This window comes from Fusarium odoratissimum (genome assembly GCF_000260195.1).
Source record: "Fusarium odoratissimum NRRL 54006 unplaced genomic scaffold supercont1.4, whole genome shotgun sequence".
Lineage (NCBI taxonomy): Eukaryota > Fungi > Ascomycota > Sordariomycetes > Hypocreales > Nectriaceae > Fusarium > Fusarium odoratissimum.
In genome coordinates this window covers 300,206-321,397 of record NW_022158690.1, presented here as the reverse complement: position 1 = coordinate 321,397, position 21,192 = coordinate 300,206, and the positions used below count along the sequence as shown (strand labels likewise).

The window sequence follows — 21,192 nt, the reverse complement described above, 5'->3', positions numbered from 1 at the left end:
TCCCACTGAGTCTGCCTCTCCCAACATCCTCCTCCTCCTCCTCCTCCTCGTTCCTCCACCTTGGTTCATCATGGATGGCCATGATCCATTGATTATTACACCCCTGTCAACTCTCTTCTTTCCCCCCTGGGGCCCCAATCAAAGCTCCCCATTCTCCAGCTTAGTCCCCTGCCCGTCAGATGTCAAGCATGTCCTGCGTGGCCATCTGTGACCTGGAAAATCAAGCAGCTTGCCTATTGATTATGCTACTGATAGTCAAAAACGACTGACTGTCGACGTGAAATAAGGCCCGACTAGCTAACATGCCACATTCTGAACCTTCTGGGCACTGTCTGTTTCAACCTGCTTGCTGACTCCTGAGCCTGCTCTCAATTTATCCCCACGAATCAAGGGTTACGAAACGATTCTACACCAATACTCTGCTACACTAGAAACGCCCTCGTTGGCTCTACCAAGCCCATCAGCACTTTGACCAATTTGACTCTGCGATTGACTTTCGTAGTGATTACGATTACAATCCTCAGCGCCTCTCACAGCACGAGCTCGGTAACACAAGGGAATATACCTACAGCGGGAGGTGGCGCTAGCAATGCCCGTCCCGTTTTGGTGGCTGCAAAAACACTATCAAGATACAAAGATACATCAGACCACTTTTTGCAACGACCGTCAACAACCATCGTCACCATCCGAAGCTCCAGAACGTGTCAAAGCTATCCACCTTTGACTCGTTCTTGGCTCATATGTGCCAACAAGAAACAAGAGCTAATAAGCTAGCCAACCTTACTTGGGCACCTATACCGATCTCCCCTTCTGTGCCGCCGGCGGAGGATGAGATATCGACGTCCTCCAGGCAGACCACTTCGCTGCTCATCCCATCCCATTCCACTGTCCTGTCCGGTCCGTCTTCCTTGCTCTCTTCCGCTCCTTATGCCTCTTCTGAATAGGCAGGGTAGGTTAGGCAATTGAGAACGTCCCCCACGCACGCCACTATCTTGGCCTTCGCTCATCTCATTACCCATCTGTGTCTGAACTTTGAGCCGCCCAGCTACCTCCTACGGTACTACGTGCCATCCAATCCGTAACAGTGGTAATTTACACCCACGCCCTCGCCCTCGCCCTCAGCCGTGCAGAAAACCTATCCCATCTCCCTCGTACTCCAATTGGATCACCATCCTGCTGTAACCTCTGCTGATCTCGTCAACGGCCGTCTACCCATACGTAGTAGCTCCATGGGCCATGGGTTTACGTTACCCTACCCAATCTGCGGCAAAGACTTCAAACTAAGCATGGTATAGTATGTACATACATGTTGTAGCATGTAGCAGGTAGGAATAGCATAGCCTTTCCCTTCGGCGTTCTCTCACCGCACTCCCCGTTATGCTCTATACCTACCTCTCTTCTCCTCTTTCCTTGGCAACCCTTTCAGCTTTCTCATATAAGAAGTCTTGGAAGCTCTGCGTATAGAGTTCTCTCCTTTGTTCTTTTCTTCTCATCTCTCATCCGAAGAGTTCAACCTCACTTACAGCTCTTACAACCTCATCACTTATATATATATATATATATATATATCCTAATCACCCTACCCCAATGACTGAGGAAGTCAAATCTATCTCGCCCTTCGGCATTGCCCGCTCAACTGTCAAGGGCGAGCCTCTCTCCAAGGAGGAGATCCAGCAGTACAATGACTTCTTCAAGGCCAGCTGCTACCTCTCCTTAGGTATGATCTACCTCAAGGAGAACCCTCTTCTTCGAGAACCCCTCAAAGCCGATCATCTCAAGCTTCGATTGCTTGGTCATTTTGGCTCTGCCCCCGGCCAAATTTTCACATACATGCACTTTAACCGTCTGATCAAGAAGCACGATCTTGACGCTCTCTTCATCTCTGGTCCCGGACACGGTGCCCCCGCTGTCCTGTCTCAGTCTTATCTGGAGGGTGTCTACACCGAGGTGTACCCCGACAAGACTCAAGATGCTGAGGGTATGCAAAAGTTCTTCAAGAGCTTTTCGTTCCCCGGTGGAATTGGCTCCCATGCTACTCCGGAAACCCCCGGATCTCTCCACGAGGGTGGTGAACTGGGTTACTCCATCTCACATGCTTTTGGTGTTGTCTTCGATAACCCCAACTTGATTGCTCTTACTATGGTCGGTGATGGTGAGGCCGAGACTGGTCCCCTGGCTACCGCCTGGCACAGCAACAAGTTCCTCAACCCAATTGTTGACGGTGCTGTCCTCCCTGTTCTTCACCTCAACGGTTACAAAATCAACAACCCTACAGTCCTTGCTCGAATCTCACACCGAGAACTCGAATGCCTCTTCATCGGTTATGGCTGGCAGCCATACTTTGTTGAGGGTGACGATGTTGAGACTATGCACCAGGCTATGGCTGCTACTCTCGAGCACTGCGTGGACGAGATTCGAAAGATTCAGAAGGAGGCTCGTGAGTCCGGCGAGGCCAAGCGACCTCTGTGGCCCATGATCGTTCTCCGAAGTCCCAAGGGCTGGACTGCCCCTCGAAAGGTTGACGACAACTACCTGGAAGGTTACTGGCGAGCTCACCAGGTCCCCATCGCAGACCCCGCCACAAACCCTGCTCACCTCAAGGTCCTTGAGGATTGGATGCGAAGCTACGAGCCTGATCGTCTATTTGACGAGTCTGGCGCGCCTATTGCCTCTCTCCGTGCTCTTGTGCCTGAAGGTAACCGACGAATGAGCGCCAACCCCGTCGCCAACGGTGGTGCACTCAGGAAGCCGTTGAGAATGCCCAACTTCAAAGACTATGCCATCAAGGTTGACAGCCCCGGAAATGTCATGAACGCCAGCATGACCAACATGGCTGTCTTCCTCAAGGATGTCATTGCTGAGAACCAGACAAACTTCCGTCTCTTTGGTCCTGATGAGACTGAGTCTAACAAGCTTGGCGGTGTCTACGCTGCCGGAAAGAAGGTCTGGATGGGCGAGTACTTTGAGGAGGATGCCAACGGTGGTAACCTTGCCAAGGCTGGCCGTGTTGTTGAGATGCTTTCGGAGCATAACTGTGAAGGCTGGCTCGAGGGTTACCTCCTTAGTGGTCGTCACGGTCTTCTCAACAGTTACGAGCCTTTCATTCACGTTATTGACTCTATGGTCAACCAGGTATGTAACATGATTTGTCCTAATGTCACTCTTACTGACTATCCCTATAGCACTGCAAGTGGATCGAGAAGTGTCTCGAGGTTGAGTGGCGAGCCAAGGTTGCCTCTCTTAACATCCTCTTGACTGCCGTGGTCTGGCGTCAAGACCACAACGGTTTCACTCACCAAGATCCTGGTTTCCTCGACGTTGTCGCCAACAAGAGCCCCGAGGTTGTCCGCATCTACCTTCCTCCTGATGGCAACTGCCTGCTTTCTGGTATGTCTAACTCGCGATCTTAGTCTGATCTTGACTAACTTGTCACAGTCATGGACCACTGTCTTCGATCAGTCAACTACGTTAACGTTGTCGTTTCTGATAAGCAGGAGCATCTTCAGTACCTCTCCATGGACGCTGCCATCGAGCACTGCACCAAGGGTATTGGTATCTGGCCTCAGTTCTCCACCGATGCTGGACAGGATCCCGACCTGGTCATGGCCTCTTGCGGTGATATTAGCACCCACGAGTCCTTGGCTGCCATTGATCTCCTGCTTGAGCACTTCCCTGAGCTCAAGATTCGATGCGTCAACGTTGTCGATCTCTTTAAGCTGATCCACCCCAGCGACCACCCCCACGGTCTTCCCGACTCTGAGTGGACCAGCCTCTTCACTGATGACACTCCTGTCATCTTCAACTTCCACAGTTACCCCTGGATGGTGCACCGCCTGACATACAAGCGTCCTGGTAGCCGCAACCTCCACGTTCGCGGTTACAAGGAGAAGGGCAACATCGACACGCCCCTCGAGCTTGCCATTCGCAACCAGACTGATCGATTCAGTTTGGCTATCGATGCTATCGACCGCATGCCTCAACTCCACAACCGGGGCGCCTCGGCCCGCCAGGCTCTCCTCAATGCACAGATCCAGGCCCGTAACGAGGCTTTCGAGACAGGCATGGACCCTCCCTTCCTCAAGAACTGGACCTGGAAGCGCAATGGCCTTTGGAAGAAGGTTGCCGACGGCCTTGTCTCTCGATAGACGGATATAGAAACATTATACAGGTCAAGGAGAAACGGATGCAACCCATCGTTGGATATCCCTTCACGGTACCAGAGATTTCTAGACGGAAACGAATAGATGAAATAAATTCAACAAAAATAAGACGGTGGGCGTTGCTGGACGGTCGGTTATCATGTTAACAAGATGTTATGGCTTTCCTATTTCTTCTCATCTCTTTTACGAATTTCCATAGTTATGCAATACGAATCGTTCAAAATAGTTCCCACGAAACACTCAATTCTGAACTGCCTCTCTCTTCATATGATACTGCGTCATGCCCAGATCAGGGAACTCACTTGTTCCAACGACCCTGAACCCAAACTTCTCATACAGGCCCCTTCCTTCGCTAGAGCTATTCAAATAAGACATCCAACCTTCTCGATTGGCTTTCTCGACACCAAATCTCATTAGCGCAGATCCTACGCCCCGTCGCTGTGCTTCTTTTGCAGTGGCGATCGTGCTTAGGAACCAATGCCTCTCACCAGCGACGTGTTTGAAACTCGCATCAGCATTCCTCTGAAAGAAATCCGCCGCGGTCGCTTGGTCTCCTGAAGCAGGAAACGTAGAAGGGTCGATCTGCTTCCCCGACAATGGTGGGTTTTCTCTGCGAACCCAGCGCGCCCAGCCGAGGATTTTAGAATCGTCCTCTGCGACGAGCATGAAATTGTCATCCTTGTCGTCGATGTTGGTTTGGAGAAATGAGGTTTGGAAAGCTTGGACATCAGGATATGATGGGGAGAAGCAACGCTTGTTTAGAGGCGAGGAAGAGAATGCGGAGAAGAAGACGGCAAGCATTTGGGGGATATCTTGGGGCGTTGCTGGGCGGATTGTTATGGGTGACATGATTGCGGTTGGTGATAGAAATCAAGGTTGGTGAAAGGTTGAAGTTGTGATTTAGGTAAAATGAAGGGAATGTTGGTATAAGTTCTTTGGCCAATGGGGTGAGTCACGCCGATAAAGCAAAAGCATCTTCGCCTCTGTTAAGATATCAACCAGTCAGCCGCAAACACTAATACAGAGCATCTCCTCTCACTGCGCGCGTCACTTCTGATGCTGTCACAAGCACAGCAAGGAACCAGGCCGGCACAAGAGCGTAGGTTTACACACTGACTAGCCTTTCTCTAATTTACTACTACAAGTATTGGTCAACTCAATCATGGCTTGTGATTCGCCAGACAACTAGCTGAAGGCGACTATGTTCTTCAACTAGGTCAGTTTCCTGACTAGTCCAGACACTCTCGTAGTATTCCCATAATTAATTCCGACTTCCTGAACGCCCCGTTGCCGTGCTATATCGCTCTAACCAAGATAACTGCTTTACAGCTACAGAGCCTTGACTGACTGAAAGAAGGGGTTTGCCTGCAGCTCTGCATTTGCCCCAACAAGCTCTTTCAAAGCAGCGACTTGCTCCTCGCGGCTCATATTCCCTGCCTTGACCTTATCCTTCCACTCCACCAAGACTCGCTTGAGCATGGCACTACCCGTCTCAACGTCTTGCTTGCTGTACTGCAGTGCTAAATCTTCGTGCTTGGTAGTAAAGTCCTCAAGCTCGTCTGCCTTGCGTTTGGCCATACGGACAACCTTGTCCGGGAAGCGAACTAGCTCGGCGACGTGGATGCCGAAACTCTGGTCACACACACCTGGTGCGACCTTGTACAGCAACGTCACTTCGCGCTTCGCATCCGCTTCTGAAGTCGCTGCTGCGCTAGTGCCGCCGATGTGCGCCGTGACATGGAGGTTCTGTACTTGCGGATACTGGTCGGCGAGAGCTGTGAGTTCGTGGAAGTGAGTGGCAAACATGGCAGAGCAGCCGATCTCCTTCACGATGTGCTCTGAGATAGCCCATGCAAGACCGAATCCGTCGTATGTCGATGTACCACGCCCAAGTTCGTCAATAATGATCAAGGACTCTGCCGTAGCTGACTTGAGGATGTTGGCAGTTTCAAGCATCTCGGCCATAAAGGTCGAGACACCCTTGAGCTGCGAATCGCTAGCACCTACACGTGCCAATATGGAGTCATAAATGGTCAACTCGGCTTCTGCGCAAGGCACGAAACACCCAACCTGCGCCATAAGTGCAATGACGCCCGTTTGTCGGATGTAGGTTGACTTGCCACCCATATTGGGGCCGGTAATGATGAGGAAAGACGACTTGTCACGAGTAAGCTCAATATCGTTCGTGATAAACTGAACATCGTCCTGGAGTTCCATGCAAGGATGGCGGGCTTCGCGAAGTATCGTCTGGCCCTCGCCACGAGCGTGGATCTTGGGTCGGACATACGACTCAGGGGCATGGACTGAGGCGTGGGAAAGGGAAACGATTACGTCAAGGTGGGCAAGAACACCAGCTAGGCGCTCTAGAACTGGGCAGTAGGAGGAAGCAACTTGAACAACTTCGTGAACAAGACTGCTTTGTGTTCTGTTGTAGTTCTGAGATAGCTGATCATACTCGCGACGATAAGCCTGCAGCTTCTTGGTCGTGAAATAAACACCGTTTTTTTGTGTCGAGCACTCTTGATACTTGGAGTTGTTTCGAATGCAGCCAGCCTCTTGTCGTGTGAGACGCATGCAAACTCCGTGTACCTTGTGGCTGGTCTCAAGGAAGATCTTCTTGTCGGGATCTTGGCCTAGGTCTTTAGCCGAAGCCGTGAACTCGGCACGAATATCCTTGTCAAGCTGGTCAAGTTTCTTTCGGATGATACGCAAGCTTTTATCAAAATCGGCTTTAATGATGTACTCATGTCGATCAAGAGCGTCGAGATCAACGGTTTGCTCCACCATGTCCTGCAACTTGCCCAAGCTATCAGAAAGGTCGCGAAGCTTGATAGTGTATGCCTCGTCGAGGGGGTCTTTATAATTCTCATCCATGACACCTTCAAATGTGCCAATAAAGCCAGGTAGACGGATGACAACCTGATATGCGCGGACGACGTCCTCCAGGTTAGCTTTGCCTCGCTGGAAGCGCTTTGAAAGTCTGTAAAGGTCAGGAATGGATCGAAGGTGTTCCTCCTGGAGTGTCTGTCGGAGTTCAGTATCAACATAGAAAGCTTCCACCAACTGTTGACGCTTCTCAATCTCCGTCTTGCTCATCAAAGGCTGCTTCAACCACTGTGCCAAGAGTCGACTACCAACTGGTGTCTTGCAGTGGTTGAGTACACCAAAGATGCTCATCGTTTTGGATCCATCTCGAGGACCTGGCATAAGGTTAAGGGCCTTTAGAGCAGCAGCATCTAGCTTCATGAAATGTGCCAGGTCATGTTGGTATAGCTGATATTGGCCAAAGTTGGAAGGATCCTGCAGAACGCCGAGGTATTTGATCAGAGATGCAGCAGATCCCATGGCCAGCTTAAGATCAGTCTGTGGGAGAAGAGAAGCCGATCGCTCATCCTTGAGCAGACGTGCCAGGTCTTGTTCAATATCCCGGGTTCCAAAGTCGCCAGCTGGTCTCTCTGCGATAGCCACACCGCAATTATCAATAATCTTCTTCAGCTTGGACAATTCGGGATCCTTCTCCTTTTCGCTCTTGTCAATCTGTATCAAACACTCACGGACACCAAGCTGGATAAGGAGTGCCTCGAAATTGGAGTAGAGGTCGTTGTCGAGAAATTCGCTTACACCAAGCTCGCGGACGCTGGCATCGGCGAAGCAAACACCGACATTTCGAGCTTCGGAGGCCTTTGTGGAGATTTTGACGGCGAGAATCATAGGCGCAGACTCAACCTGGCCTCCAAGGTCATCCTCAACATCTTGTAAGTTACCTGGCGAAGCCTGCTTGATACACTTCCAGTTCATGCGACCGGAAGGGCTTTGCCAAATCTCTACTCGTTTTCCCAGTTTGAGTAGGGCTTCTCGAAGGAATTGTCGGAATACGGTCATGGTCATGGTGACTGAGGGTAGTCCGGAGTGGTCATTTCGGCCGAGTTGTCGGACAACAGAAGTTGTCTTGTAGACCTGTAAAATGGATTTAGCATTGCTTAGAACGATATCGCAGAAGTAACATACAGTTTTGGCAATATATGTGGCATCTTGGCCATGTGAAGTGTACCAATCTCCTCGGTCAAAGATGCGGATCGTGTCTTCGTTGACGGCTGGCAATGATTTGTAGAAACGAATGAAGCCGCCCTCGTCATCGAGCTGGACAGATAGAATCAGTTGGATATATTTCGAAGTATTTGATTTTCGGTAGGTACCTTTAGTTCCGGTCGTGAAGCCATAATAAGTCGATTGTCTTGTGAACTCCTGATACGAAGTCAAGCAACATAAGGGTCTTGTCGTAGTAAAAGTGCCTGAGAGACGTTGTACTTGTCGCGTCACTAGCTCCCGCATTGGCCGGGAGACGCGTTTTTGTGGGCTCTCAGTTAAAGTGGTGACGCGAAACCATGGCTCTGCATAAGTTAGGCCGTGCATAATGCTTGCATAAATGCATAAAGGTGCCTTCCTGGGAATGCTATCCATTCACATGCACAACATATCTCTTCTGGCTTAGTGATTCGTGATTGGCCAATTGACACAAAAGCCAGCGGGCACCAGTGATTGAGCCTCTACTGAAGAGGTAGAGGTGCCCTCTTACATCTCCGTTTCTTCACATATCAAACCATCAGAACTCACAGTGTATCTCGCTATTGACATCGCACGAGTCTTATCATCAAATAGTCTCCTTTCGAGATCCGCATTAAAGGTTCAACAGCAGCTAGCTCAGGGACCCTTGACATGGCTAAGCTGAAGAGCTGCCACCATGCCAGAAGAAGACAGCCTCAACTCAGGAAAGACGCGGCAGACTGCGAATGTCTCGAGACCAGGAATTACAATCCGAGACATATCTTGAGACTATCGATCCTCACATAGTGATAACCAATCAGAGGCGCACTATCAAAAGTTCAGTTGCCAGGACAAACTTTCAGTCAGCCACAACTCTACTGGGATATTGTCGAGATCTCTCTCATTTGACTAGCGCCAGCCGGCCCGTGTCATTGCTTCGAGTATCCGTACACTGTACAGTTCTCCGAAAAGTGAGACTTCTTATCACGAATATGGCAAGGGTGTGAATCTTGGGCCGTGGGGGCTTGGGAATCACTACCTATCGTACCGTACGTGATCATTCCTCGTTTTGTGGCGAGTGACTATTGAGAAGAACTATTTGTGATGTGCGCTGACGAATCGCTAGTTCTTGCATGAAGATTCACTGCGAACTCGGCTGTTGAGTTGAATGGAATTGTATTCGCAGTGCTCGTATTGGCCAAGCCATGGACGAACTCAATGCTTCTCCATATGGAAGCTGGAAAATAGAGTCATTTTAACCTTGTTTTTAACTTCTGCCAAGTGGGTATTTTTCGGTTTTTACAGCAAAGAGCCGCAAACTAAGTCTGCGAGTTGAAGCTAATTCTTTACACAGATGAACATGATGGAAACTCCGCTATAAACCATGGCATTATCCTTGGTTAACAAGAGAAACGACGTCAACACGTGCCATCAAGAGCAAGTTGTGCTTGAATATTCCATGTCTTGGCGACAAGGATTAAACGCTCGACATTGACCATCCGGGTTCTCACTAGAGACCCAAAATGGCAATTTACCGATTCATAGTGGACACAGATGCCTCGAGGCCATCAAGGTCCTCAAGGTCCTTTCAGCCAATCCACTATTTTTTGTATCATGGCTGCGATTATTGGCTTCTCGATGGCAGCTGGAGGAGACGACTTTCTCTGAGTAAGAGGCTGAGACATTAACTTTTGCTCTCCCTCTTTATTCTGTGCGTTTTTATTAAGGGTTTACATATTAACTTTCTTTACTGCTACCCAGTATCTAGAAGTCTTCCTCCTCACACAACCCTTTTGGACAGTTTCAAGGTCCACCTCCTAACTCGAAACTCTTCCCGGATCATTGGCTTCCAAAGACGCAAGCTAGCGATTTAAGCATAAATTTCGACGCAGTCTCTCGGCTCTCCTGTGCCGTAGTCAGCGCTCTACAGTCGATCTCGTGCCGTTACCCGTCCGCCTCTCGCCGACTGGTCGATCTGAAGATGCACACTTCCGCTTTGTCACTCGCTAGATGGGGCTTTGTCTTCTCTGCGGCTTCTGCTGCTGCCAGCAATGCCCATATCGCCCCTAGAGCTACCCAGGCTCCCTCGACCACAGCAGCCAAGCCTGAGGTAACTGCTATTACAGGATGCCACCTTCATGCCTCTGAACTGTTAGCAAATACCTCTCGCGTATCGATACGGTTGACTAACATCCCTCCAGATATTGTTTCGCTGGTGAGACCGAGTACTTGGTAGATGTCAAGGTCACTGCAACCACAGATGTACCTTCGCAGTACACCGACTGCCATTCCCATGGCTCTGATATGTAAGCTACTGAGTGTGCCCTGCCATTGGCCCCTACTAAATCTTGCGTCCTAGGTTCTGTGTAGACTCTGACGGTGGAGATGTTTCTGTTCAAGCTGAAGGTGCTGAGTCAGAAGAGGACCACGCAAAGGAAGGTGAAGATCATGACCACGACCACGATCATGAGAAAGCAAGTAGTACCGGAACTGCAGCCGCAGCTGAAAACACCGAAGAAGCTGAGAATGAGCATTGCCATTTCCATGCTGGTGTTGAGTAAGTCGCTTCCTTCACTTCCACATACACCATCAACAGTCGCTAATGGATCTATGTAGACACTGCACAGGCGGTAGCGGCCATGGCCACAGCGATTCTGAATCCAGCGAGTCGGAGTCTGGCTCTTCCTCCTCGGCATGCCAGCCTCGAAGGAGAGACTATGACGTTGGTCTCCGTGTTGGTCTGCTCTTCGTTATCCTAGCCACAGGTGCTCTGGGTGTCTTTGGCCCCATCCTGCTGCACAAGATGATGCCCAGCAAACTCAACATTGTCCTCATTGTATTAAAGCAATTTGGTACTGGTATTATAATCTCTACCGCCTTTGTCCACGTAAGTGAAATGATTTACCCTTGCAAACGATTGCTAACTAATGTCTCTAGCTATACACCCATGCATTCCTCATGTTCGGCAACCAGTGTATTGGAGAGTTGGGCTATGAAGCTACGACATCCGCTCTTGTCATGGCTGGCATCTTCCTTTCTTTCCTTGTTGAGTACATCGGCAACCGCATTGTCCTCGCAAAGACAAAGGCTTCAGCCAATCTCTCTAATGCCGAAAAGAAGAGCGCCTGGTTGTCCACTGAGGTTGTCAGTGTTCTTGTCATGGAGATGGGTATCCTCTTCCACTCTCTTCGTAAGTGATCCCTCTATCATCTCACGGTGTGGTTGGCTAACATCACTGCTAGTTATCGGCTTAACGCTCGTTGTAGCGGGTGACGAATACTTCCTAACCTTATTCGTCGTCATTCTTTTCCATCAGATGTTTGAAGGTATCGCTCTTGGAAGCCGAATCGCCACCATCGGTACTTCTAACGATAGTCATGCCCCACCCGTGCCTCGTGTCTCCCAGGACACTTCCTCCGCTCAAGATTCAGATAAGGCTCCTGCTTCCACTGAGACCATCCCTAACGAGGAATCGGCCCCTGCTGGTTTGACCATGAAGAAGAAGCTCGGCCTTGCCTCTCTTTTCGCCTTCATTACTCCCATCGGCATGGCCATTGGCATCGGTGTCTTGCAACAATTCAACGGTAACGACAAGTCTACTCTCATCGCCATCGGTACCCTCGACGCCGTCTCCGCAGGTATCCTCATGTGGGTTGGACTTGTAGAGATGTGGGCTGCAGACTGGATGTCAGGGGGCCATGGCCACAAGGCTGAGCTCGCTGACGCCAATCTGCTCACTACCATTCTTGCCGGCACTGGTCTGGTTGCCGGCCTGGTGGTGATGAGTCTTTTGGGTAAGTGGGCATAGACTTAGGGTTATTGGGAATGCTTTCTAAATTTCGTTTTCACGATAATACGATTGGCTAAGGAGTTTGGTACCTGTATTTACGGAGTTCGTGTCAGGAGCATATGCAGTTGGGTTTGCACTGTTAACAAAACTGGGGGCAATAACTGCTTGGATATATACTACAAATGGCGTTGCTAGGATAGAACAAATCGAGATGAGGTAAATGATGATGTATCACATCACTGCGTGTGCCCATGTTTGTGACCGATGCATTCATGGGACGATTTATATTAGCCCAAGCCAAGTGTCAAATCCTCCCAGGGCAAGCCTTCCGTTACCGATTAACCTTTTAGGAGCCCCTTTCCAAGGCTCGGCGTCTGGTACTTGGGTGCTCTGTACTTCAATGTCGAGTTGCGTGTACCGTTGTACGGCAGCACCTGGATGCTGCTGGCCGTGGGGCTGTTCATGACATCCCAGTGATCGGAGATGTTTGGATTTCCATAAGGCCGAAGAGCTGCGAAACGCATTCTTCACAACTGTCAGAATTTTCCATTGGTAGAGTTAGAAGCTACTCACGTGTAGTTTCCAGGGGCTATTCTTGTGCCGTTGGCGAGCTTGCCAAACCACCAAAAGACGTGAAATCCTCGTGATTGTTGTTTAAGCGGGAACGGTAATGTGTCATTCGGATCGTTGGCAGTAGGATCGAAGAACCAGAATTCCTCCGCATCCCGCATTGTTGTTGCTGAACCAATAAAACCATGTCTTCCGACCCGTGGAGGATAAGTCCATAAAGATTCTGACCAACCTTTTTCGAAGATCTGCTATTCATCAGATATCATGAACAATGGGAATCTACAGATAACTTACGTCCCACCTAAGATTGTCGCAGGCGTATGATGTCCTACCGCCAATTTCAATAAAGTCACTCGCATCTCTATCGATATTGAAAGACCATCTACACCGTCGTCAGCAAAATGTATACACGGGTTAAGTCACTTACGCTGAATCTCTATCGGGATCCGTAACAAATGGATCAACAATGAACATATTGTCAAATGCTTTCTCGGTATCATATGCAGCTCCTGCCCAGGTCTCTTAGTAAGCTAGGCGCCTGGTTCCTTTACAAAGAGTTAACAAACCTCCGTATGGGATAGCCAGTTTCTCCCCATGATCGGAATTGATCAATACCTTGCCACTGTATAGTGGCAGGTAATCATCGTCAACGTCGGGAAGCCCAAAAGTAACACTAATCACTGTGAGCGACCAAATTTTCGTCACCAACTCAGACCTACCTCAACTCTCTTGTCTCCCCGGGTTCAATGAGGACCCTGTGTGGGAGTCTCACAGGAGGGACAATGTTTTTGGGCTCAATAGCATAAAGTAAAGCCACTCCATATTCGGGATCGTAAATGTTGAAACCCGCTTGGGGCTCAAGCTTAAAAGTGTATTCGTGTGCTATCCCGCCAGTATTGGTGATGTTGAAACTCCATCGAGGCCGGAACAGCTCTGTGTCCATCAGAGAAAAAGGCTCATACTCGAGTTGAGTGTCATAGTTGAGAACTTTCCAGGCGTCAACCAGTCCAGTACCAACCTGGAAAGGCGAGGCTTTGTACTTGCGCATTAGGCGATTATTGACAAACGGTAGGGTCGTCCCACTTGATGCGATGCGATCTCTGAGCATTTTGGCGAAGCCTGCGCCATTGAAAGCACGACCACCGTACTGACCCACGAACAAAGCCGCAATGCCTGCAATGTAGGGCGCCGACATGGATGTCCCACTCAGTTCCTCGTAGCTCTGGTTCAGTACAGTACTCATGATCATGTATCCAGGGGCGGTAATGTCGGGTTTAAGAAGCAACTCGTTGGTCGGGCCCCATGTCGTGAAGTAGACGGGAAGTGGCCCAAGATCCTCGCCAGTTCTGTTAGCATTTGGCTTCGTAGTAACATTAGCAGCAGCGACAGCTAGAACTCCTCTACCGACAGCTCCGCTACTGGAGTAGAACGGTCCAAATTCTCCTTCGTTACCAGCTGATGCTATCACGACTACGCCCTTATCTACCAGTCGGCTGGCTAACATAGCCCAGGGGTTATCTGACCAACCATTGGGTTGGCCAATGCTCGAGGTGATAACATCGGCCTTTAAATTCCCTATCAGCAGTAACTCATACTTGTGCATAACAGTACTTACTCCCGCATTGTAAGCATCACACAGTGCTTGCATAATGGTCTCTTCGTCGGTCTCCCATGGATCCTGGCGATTCTTAGCTACAGGACTCGCGAAATAATTCTTAGTGGTCTCGAATGCTTACATCAGAGAATACCTTGTATATGAGGAGTTCGGCCTCGGGCGCAACTCCAGTAAGCCTGAGGTCCATGTTATTAGAACTCTATTGTATCTGCCTCCAACACAACTAACCATTCATTCTTAGCAGCAATGATACCTGCAACGTGAGTTCCATGACCTTGGTAGTCCATGGGATCATTATCGGGTTGCTTAGGATGTTTTCTCTCATTGTGAGTTTCCCCTGGATATAATGTAAGCCCTTGATCATAAGAATAAGTCCACCAAACCTACAGTCTGCTCCGACAAGATCATAACCCCCTTTGACTTTGCATCCAGGTCCAAAACAGCCTCCGAGCTTTACAAAATTAGTAAGTGAATAGAACCAGCTTCAGAATGAAAATACCGCTTTGTGGGTATAGTCAATGCCGGTGTCAATTATCGCGACAGTTGAGCCCTTTCCACGAATACCGGCAGCATGGAGTTTGTCAACACCCGTCCAGTGATGAATAGAATAGTTTCTTATAGATGAAGATGGGCCGCTCTCTGAATTCTCGACTTTTGGTATGGCCACTTTGTGGGCTTGCCACACGTTCACAACCCCCTCCATCTGGAGCAATGTATCCATATTATCTGTGTCAGTTTCAACCACCATTCCACTGAAAACATCACTACAATCAAAGCTCTGGAACAAAGGCCTTTTTCGACCAGGTTTCATGAGGAGTTGGCGTGTCACTGTGGTCGTGCCTCGATTCTGCGAGTGTGAGTAATTGGTGCGACGACAGGACTGGCTTCTTTACCGGCTCGACTTCAACAATGAACTTGCGGGTGTTTCCAGTGCTCGTTCGACTATTTCTGGAGGAACGAACAGCTGTTTTATTGATTTCCTCGGCATCAACGGCCACTGATGCCGCAACCAGCAAGACTGTCAACAGATTGTATGACTTCATGGTGGCGGGATGGTCTGAACGAATGATAGGGGATGAGGAATCGCTGATAGAAAAAAAAACACTAAGGCCAGGAGAACATATATATCACTCGTTATACTTCCCTCATATTGGTGCTTCTTCGGAATATTAGCATGGTCGGCAAGGTCTCGGAGGGATGCATTGTTAACGTTACAGTCCTCACTTGGACCAAGGAAAGGGGCAACAAGTGCGTCTTTTTCCAGCTGCCGTTGCGTGATCCAACGTTGAATGTTTTGGTGTCACAGAAAGGGTAATCTTTCCCAGCCTCTACATGTAGCGAATATCCGTAGCCAAAGACTGCAGGGTTAACCAAGACATCTTTCTGAAGGTCGCCTCGGTGTACGGCTAAGCACATCGACCCGAGTCGTGGATCGGCTGTACTGGCTTCCACTTGGAGAACATCGTGGCATCCCCTGGGATTTGAGAATGTAGCAAGCCTATGCTGAGAGGGCCCCATTTGAGAATTGGGCGTGACGAGAGGTTCTTGTGCTGTCTAACGGCTGAGTTTGATATATATGAGTTATCCGGAAATTGCCATTGCCGGCTCGTTTTGATGTAACGCAAACGGCCTTTTGGGCCTCTATATCACTGTAATAGGCCGGCTGCAACACATATTCTCGAACAAGAGCGTTGTGATCCCGAAGCTGTGGGACCTATCTCAAGATCTAGCGAGAGATCCGGCAATGACAAGGAAGCACATCAAGACGGACATACTTCTGTTCCATTTTCGGGACGTGGATAGGGGATCTTGTGTCGAGAGGATGATGCATCAATGGACGTGTAACGGGCATTCAGAGGAGAGCAGTGCTATGACGGAAAGTTGTGCTCGCTATCATTAATCTGTGCTGTTTCTTGTGTAACTTCGTGCCTCAACGAAATGATACTGAGTGTATTCGACGAAGAATCAAAGCGACGTGCCTAACTTATCCATAATCACGAGTGTAAGATGTGGTTCAAGGTGACAGCTCACGTGAACGATGCCATGATGCAACGCAGTGCGAGGAAGGTGCACTTTCAGTTTGACAGGCTGCTGATGACAGGTAGTTGCGATACACCACACCACCTCATGCAAGCCACAATTATATTCTGATTGCTTATCTTACAACGAACTCATTGATTTCATGCGGCAAACTCGATTTGTTTGATAACCGCTTGTAGCATTTTGATCTGTTCGATATGCTTCTTCGGCTGGGCAAGAAGCTACGTCTTGATACAAATATACATCGATACCTACCTACCTATCGTTTCTCTACTGCACGTTCCGAATTCTACCTTAATTATAAACAGCAATTTCTTGAAACACATCCGGGAGCCAGGTTCTCTATTAATCGACAAATGCACTAACAAGCAATAGATCACCAAAGTTTCTATTCATTAACCAAAATGAGCTTCGCTCTCGTCGATTCTATCAACTCTGACTGGCCAGAGCTCGAGCCGGATCCAAGTCCGTGCCTGACGATCTCTCAGCCGGTCTACCTGACTCGTTGTGATAATCCCAAGCCAAGCCACATGGACAGAGTAGTCAATCTTTGCACGTTTTTGGCTTGAAACGGCGAAGAGAAACTTTTATTCCCATCTAAATCCATCAGTCTGGAACCATGAGCTGCGCCACTTTATTCATGGTGGTAAAAACTCTGTCGATGAATAGCGAGCAACAGGCTAAACTGCCAGTGATAGCCGGGCAAGACGACGAGAAAGGAGATCGCGTAATGGAGATGGATGAACCGATTGTTTCTACTAAGCGGCGCTGCAGAAAAAACGTGCAGCTCGTGCAGAGAAGCCATACCCGATACAGCATGTCCAATGAACCAACCATGCTCGCTCACCGGAGACCAACAAGGGGGCCTGGTTCATTTCGCCGCTATGGACAGGGTGAGGATGGGCTGCAGGAGATGTTGATTCTCTTGGAATATTGTGAGCAACAATTGATCATTTCTTGGGGAAATCTATATCATATGAAAATCATATAAATCTCATCTTAATCTCGGCTGATCGACGAGCTGAAAGACATGTTCTACGGATGACATTTTCTGAGTCGGATCGTCCCACGGTTGCAACCAAGGATCAACATTTAGAACAGAGTGTGGATACTGACTCGCAGAAACCATGTGGTTTGACGGTTTCCATGCCCATTTCCATTTCCATTTTGGCTTCCTTTCTCGCGTGGAAGCCCCAGATACTGCGTTTCTATGCCAGGAACCAATGGAACCTCGTTCGTGTTCGGCATAAAACGAAACCAGCTTCTGCAAACTCCTTCTCCTCTTTCTGAACTGGGGATTGCATGCGCCTAGGCACCCCCTGCGTCAAAAATGTCAACCCGCCAACGACACAATCATGCTGGTGTGCTATTTAGCGCTTCCGCCGGCGTTGGGAACAGACTTGGTCCTCTGAGGTCCGAGCTAGATGGAATAGCTAGCTTTTGGTCTAATTAACAGAGAGTGTGGGTTTCTTTCTTCACGGGCTGAGCTGAGGACAAAGAACAAACCAAACGCCTTTTGACGGGCCGTCAACGGGAGGATAGGGGAGAGCTTTGACAAGTTGGTGTGCAAGATTATTATGGCTTCTAGCCAAGAGGTCACAGTGACTGATGGTTGCAGTGATTTCCACCTCATGCTCTAGGCTCTTCAGGACTTCATCCTCTGTTCTTCCTAAGTCAAGAGCCGCGAGGCAAGCTTTCGCCAGCCTCCTCAAGGTTCAATCAAGGACAGTGAATCACTCAATGACCATCAACGTTACCTTTCAGGGGGCCTCAACCCTCAAGCATCTGCAGGTTGCTCCCCAAAGCTTTTCGGTCGCATGGCACCCTTGACACGTTCATCCACTTTCACGCGACCGGTTCCAATTAGCATCCCCTGTCTAAGCTAAACCCACTTTCCGGGCCTCCCCTGTTGGGTGCATCCTCTTTGGATTCTCGCCGGGTCGGCGAATGAGAGCATACTCTTCAGCTCAAGATGCCACTGTCGTCTGTCTCCAGTGGAGAGAGTCAGGCGTCTTACGCGCTACATGCTCCACTAACTCTCTAAAGTTAGGTACCTGCGGGCTACTGCCCCCCGGTGTGCTCCCCTAGACAACTCCCTAGGGGCCCATGTATGTTCAGCACCTCAACCTTGAGTCTTATCTTCCACCCAATCCTCCCCCCCCTCGTTCTTCTCCCTCTTCCTTGTACCTGTCGCAATCGTAATCCTTCTTCTACCCCCAGTCTCCCGCTCTCATTCACATCCACTCATTCATTTTTGACTCCGATCTCTTTCGTGGACAAGGAAACATAACTCCAGGCGATTTGCTTCCTCTTGCTCTAGCTATTAATGTCCCCTACTCTCTTTTAATACTGTCCAACCAACCTCGATATCACCGAAACAACCGAGCATCTTACATACTTGACCTGCTGGTAACCACATAGTACAACACCAATACCCAGTCAAGACGAACAATTGCCTCCCCCTTTATGAGTAGGGTCACTTCAAGGACAACGCAAGACACACAATCCCCCGAGACGAAACATTTCCACTCGGTACAAATCGAAAGCGTACGGCATTGACTGCGGTACGAATACCTGGAAACTTAATCTCCACATACTCGACTCCTCCATTACGAAGCCAGCCTCCCTCGCCGCGCTCAAATCTCACCGAGAGATCCGAACTGATCGCCCTTACATATACACGGGCTCACTCTCACCTCTTTTGGACTCATTACCTAAAAGTTCACACATCCACCGCGAAAATGGGCAAATCTCTCATGGACAAGATCCAGGCCAAGCTGGAGCTCTTCCGTCTCGAGCAACGCTACACCCGCCGCCGTCACCGACGGTCCACCTTCGTCTCCAACGCTGTCTACGTTGACGGAGAGTACGTCTACCAGACTCCCAACAGCACTGGCTCCTCCTCCGGCTCCTCAAACATCGATGCCCTTCACGGGGACAAGGCCGGCGTTGGCTCTATGCCCGCCCCCTCGAGCGTAGTCATTGATGAGCACCACTTCCCTTCTGAGGTTCAGCACCAGCAACAACCACCTATGGCCACTGCTGAGCGCAAGCGCCTGAACCGCTTCAGCTCCATTCCTCACTTTGGAGGCTCAAGCAACAAGCAGATGCCCAGCATTCAAGAGCGACGGAGCAGCATGATCCGATGAGTTAATTCTCGGACAGTCAAACCAACACAAAAAAGACAAAACAATAAAAAAATCATGCGATGTTCCATTTTATGATTGACGGCATTGGCGCCAAGCGATGGTTACAGCTTAGGCGCAGGCGTAGCAGGCGCATAGCTACAGCGTGTAAGCAACGGACACGATGAGATGAGATGGGGTCGGATCGGCTTGGATTGGATTATATGAGATGAGACGGGAGACCAACTAATGAATGAATCGGACTTGACGGATACCCCCAATTCATTCAAGGTTTTTCATACGACGAAACTCGCCCAATTTTGTTGGTACATGTTACAACATCGGATCACATCACTCACTACCTCACCTGTTATTTTGGTTGGGTCGTGTACCCAGCCATGGGACCTTGTTTAACGACTTGTTACTTTGGTTACTTTTCCGTCCCACCTGCTTTCTCTCTCCCCTTCAACTCTGAACCCTTTGGAGAGGCTTCATTTTGGATATCTGGGGAGATCACGGACTGCAGAGCTTTGCAAAGCTGGACGTGGCATCGGTCATCACCGACGTTTTTACCTAATTTTCCTTCTCTGGCGTTGATTTATACTTTTTGCTGTTGTTGTTGCTTCTGCATCTTACTACTCAGCTTCCCACGGGAACAGCTTGGGGTTGTTGCATCATCATTTCTAGAGCTGACGGGCAACTGTCAGGCGCTGCAATCTGTACATAACACAACAAAATGTATTGCAGGCGAGTTTTATGGGAGGATATGGGCTTATGGACTCTAACCTGAGGTACCAACGAATACAAACAGATATTATGTTCAAACGCTTAACTTGCTACTGTCTATGACGAATGAGGGTGAAACAAGTCTTGATCGATACGAGGTGTGGCATCGAATTTTAATTTCCGTGGATCGGTGAGCTATGTCAGTGTCTCAGGTTTTCAGATTCCTAAAACAAGGTCTGTTTTAGCTGACCCTCGCAATGTCATCATAACTGTCAGATGCACAACACGATTGCGAATAAGAAGAGATCTTTAATGATAGGTATAGATATATATCAATGCTGGGTGCATTTGGTCACATGCATTCTTACACGAAACTCAAGGCTTCGGCAGCCGGTTTCTAGCGTCTACATCTCTAAAATCATTGGATCGTGTAAGTTTGGGTCGGCAGAGACGTTGGATAATGCAAACGCCAGTGGCTATGCACAAACCTAAAGTGACGGAAGTGGTTTCATATGGTGCGATCATCCCTAAATTACTTGATCAACGCATAAGATACGATTACGGTGTAAGTGGCTGTGTTGTCTTGTCTTGTCTTGTGCATGAATGTCTGAGCGCGTAGCATGTTTATGGTTTGGCTCATGCTCCATAAACAAGAGAGTTGACAAGACGTTGCAGAATTCAATCATAGAAAGACGTTTGAAGAAAGAATACAGAAGCAAGAGATGCAGAGTCCTAACATTATCTGAATATTAGTCACTTGGGTAGGCTACCCTGTAACCTCACCGCAGCTTTTGAAGTTCGCCCCACCCAACTCTCTCCTGTAAAAATTTTTCCTTGGCACCCGCTGTTAGCGTTCTGCTAGGGCAGAAAAGTTTTACAGGCCAAAATGGCAACAAATGCAGCTGCGGGACTAGCGGGACCCTAACAGCTGCTGGAAGAAAGGGATTCGGAGAGTTGACCTTTCTTCGTGACAAGTGTTTTCAACGGCACTGAGCTTCGCGAGCTTTTGACATCGCCTCCGGGCACCATTTCATTTGTCTTATCTGCGACTTCTTCTCACCTCGACATTTCGGCTTCGCGAGCCTGCGACATTCCGGCCTCTGTGCCCCTCGACTTCCCGTA

General features: G+C 49.2%; 6 protein-coding genes across 13 annotated transcripts; 3 read left to right on the top strand and 3 right to left on the bottom strand.

The window, feature by feature from the left end:
- The first annotated feature begins 273 nt into the window (after nucleotides 1–273).
- FOIG_03236 (phosphoketolase) lies at nucleotides 274–7,915 on the top strand. Of its 2 annotated transcripts, XM_031201006.1 has the most exons (3): nucleotides 274–3,132; nucleotides 3,183–3,387; nucleotides 3,436–7,915. In XM_031201006.1, exons 1-3 carry the CDS (start codon nucleotides 1,588–1,590, stop codon nucleotides 4,143–4,145), a joined length of 2,460 nt encoding a protein of 819 aa, XP_031068530.1. In that variant the 5' UTR covers nucleotides 274–1,587; the 3' UTR covers nucleotides 4,146–7,915. The 2 variants fall into 2 exon arrangements, with proteins under 2 accessions (XP_031068530.1, XP_031068531.1); XM_031201007.1 differs by having other exon boundaries at nucleotides 3,183–7,915.
- On the bottom strand, nucleotides 4,401–5,009 carry FOIG_03237 (uncharacterized protein; the record flags this gene model as incomplete). The annotated part of the gene is made up of 1 exon (XM_031201008.1): nucleotides 4,401–5,009. The coding sequence occupies one exon, from the start codon at nucleotides 5,007–5,009 to the stop codon at nucleotides 4,401–4,403; it is 609 nt and encodes a 202-aa protein (XP_031068532.1).
- Nucleotides 5,490–8,380, bottom strand: FOIG_03235 (DNA mismatch repair protein msh-2; the record flags this gene model as incomplete). The annotated part of the gene is made up of 3 exons (XM_031201005.1): nucleotides 5,490–8,117; nucleotides 8,169–8,300; nucleotides 8,357–8,380. 3 exons carry the CDS (start codon nucleotides 8,378–8,380, stop codon nucleotides 5,490–5,492), a joined length of 2,784 nt encoding a protein of 927 aa, XP_031068529.1.
- A 342-nt stretch (nucleotides 8,381–8,722) lies between these two features.
- FOIG_03234 (uncharacterized protein) lies at nucleotides 8,723–12,386 on the top strand. Of its 3 annotated transcripts, none has more exons than XM_031201003.1 (8): nucleotides 8,723–9,278; nucleotides 9,331–9,485; nucleotides 9,559–10,355; nucleotides 10,406–10,510; nucleotides 10,564–10,761; nucleotides 10,821–11,091; nucleotides 11,142–11,394; nucleotides 11,447–12,285. In XM_031201003.1, exons 3-8 carry the CDS (start codon nucleotides 10,186–10,188, stop codon nucleotides 12,010–12,012), a joined length of 1,563 nt encoding a protein of 520 aa, XP_031068527.1. In that variant the 5' UTR covers nucleotides 8,723–9,278; nucleotides 9,331–9,485; nucleotides 9,559–10,185; the 3' UTR covers nucleotides 12,013–12,285. The 3 variants fall into 3 exon arrangements, with proteins under 3 accessions (XP_031068527.1, XP_031068526.1, XP_031068528.1); XM_031201002.1 differs by having other exon boundaries at nucleotides 8,740–9,253; nucleotides 11,447–12,386; XM_031201004.1 differs by lacking the exon at nucleotides 8,723–9,278 and having other exon boundaries at nucleotides 9,286–9,485.
- On the bottom strand, nucleotides 11,869–16,262 carry FOIG_03233 (uncharacterized protein). 5 transcript variants are annotated; one of them, XM_031200997.1, is made up of 13 exons: nucleotides 15,955–16,211; nucleotides 15,073–15,893; nucleotides 14,679–15,026; nucleotides 14,567–14,630; nucleotides 14,408–14,516; nucleotides 14,301–14,355; nucleotides 14,180–14,242; nucleotides 13,284–14,128; nucleotides 13,131–13,237; nucleotides 12,992–13,073; nucleotides 12,859–12,946; nucleotides 12,568–12,809; nucleotides 11,869–12,519 (listed from the first exon to the last, which is right to left on the bottom strand). In XM_031200997.1, exons 2-13 carry the CDS (start codon nucleotides 15,220–15,222, stop codon nucleotides 12,333–12,335), a joined length of 2,340 nt encoding a protein of 779 aa, XP_031068521.1. In that variant the 5' UTR covers nucleotides 15,223–15,893; nucleotides 15,955–16,211; the 3' UTR covers nucleotides 11,869–12,332. The 5 variants fall into 5 exon arrangements, with proteins under 5 accessions (XP_031068521.1, XP_031068525.1, XP_031068522.1 ...); XM_031200998.1 differs by having other exon boundaries at nucleotides 12,102–12,519; nucleotides 15,073–16,211; XM_031201000.1 differs by having other exon boundaries at nucleotides 12,102–12,519; nucleotides 12,859–13,073.
- Nucleotides 16,263–17,688: 1,426 nt separating this feature from the next.
- FOIG_03232 (uncharacterized protein) lies at nucleotides 17,689–20,685 on the top strand. Its single transcript, XM_031200996.1, has 2 exons — nucleotides 17,689–17,781; nucleotides 17,838–20,685. The coding sequence occupies exon 2, from the start codon at nucleotides 18,961–18,963 to the stop codon at nucleotides 19,366–19,368; it is 408 nt and encodes a 135-aa protein (XP_031068520.1). The 5' UTR covers nucleotides 17,689–17,781; nucleotides 17,838–18,960; the 3' UTR covers nucleotides 19,369–20,685.
- Nucleotides 20,686–21,192: the final 507 nt, after the last annotated feature.

Coding starts and splice junctions, on each gene's coding strand:
- FOIG_03232 (XM_031200996.1), top strand. CDS start 18,961: ATGGGCAAATCTCTCATGGACAAGATCCAGGCCAAGCTGGAGCTCTTC.
- FOIG_03233 (XM_031200997.1), bottom strand. CDS start 15,222: ATGAAGTCATACAATCTGTTGACAGTCTTGCTGGTTGCGGCATCAGTG. Junction 15,027..15,072: donor TCATTGTTGAAGTCGAGCCG/GTAAAGAAGCCA, acceptor TCACACTCGCAG/AATCGAGGCACGACCACAGT. Junction 14,243..14,300: donor TATACAAGGTATTCTCTGAT/GTAAGCATTCGA, acceptor AAGAATCGCCAG/GATCCATGGGAGACCGACGA.
- FOIG_03236 (XM_031201006.1), top strand. CDS start 1,588: ATGACTGAGGAAGTCAAATCTATCTCGCCCTTCGGCATTGCCCGCTCA. Junction 3,133..3,182: donor TTGACTCTATGGTCAACCAG/GTATGTAACATG, acceptor CTATCCCTATAG/CACTGCAAGTGGATCGAGAA. Junction 3,388..3,435: donor TGGCAACTGCCTGCTTTCTG/GTATGTCTAACT, acceptor AACTTGTCACAG/TCATGGACCACTGTCTTCGA.
- FOIG_03234 (XM_031201002.1), top strand. CDS start 10,186: ATGCACACTTCCGCTTTGTCACTCGCTAGATGGGGCTTTGTCTTCTCT. Junction 10,356..10,405: donor CACCTTCATGCCTCTGAACT/GTTAGCAAATAC, acceptor ACATCCCTCCAG/ATATTGTTTCGCTGGTGAGA. Junction 11,092..11,141: donor TCTCTACCGCCTTTGTCCAC/GTAAGTGAAATG, acceptor TAATGTCTCTAG/CTATACACCCATGCATTCCT.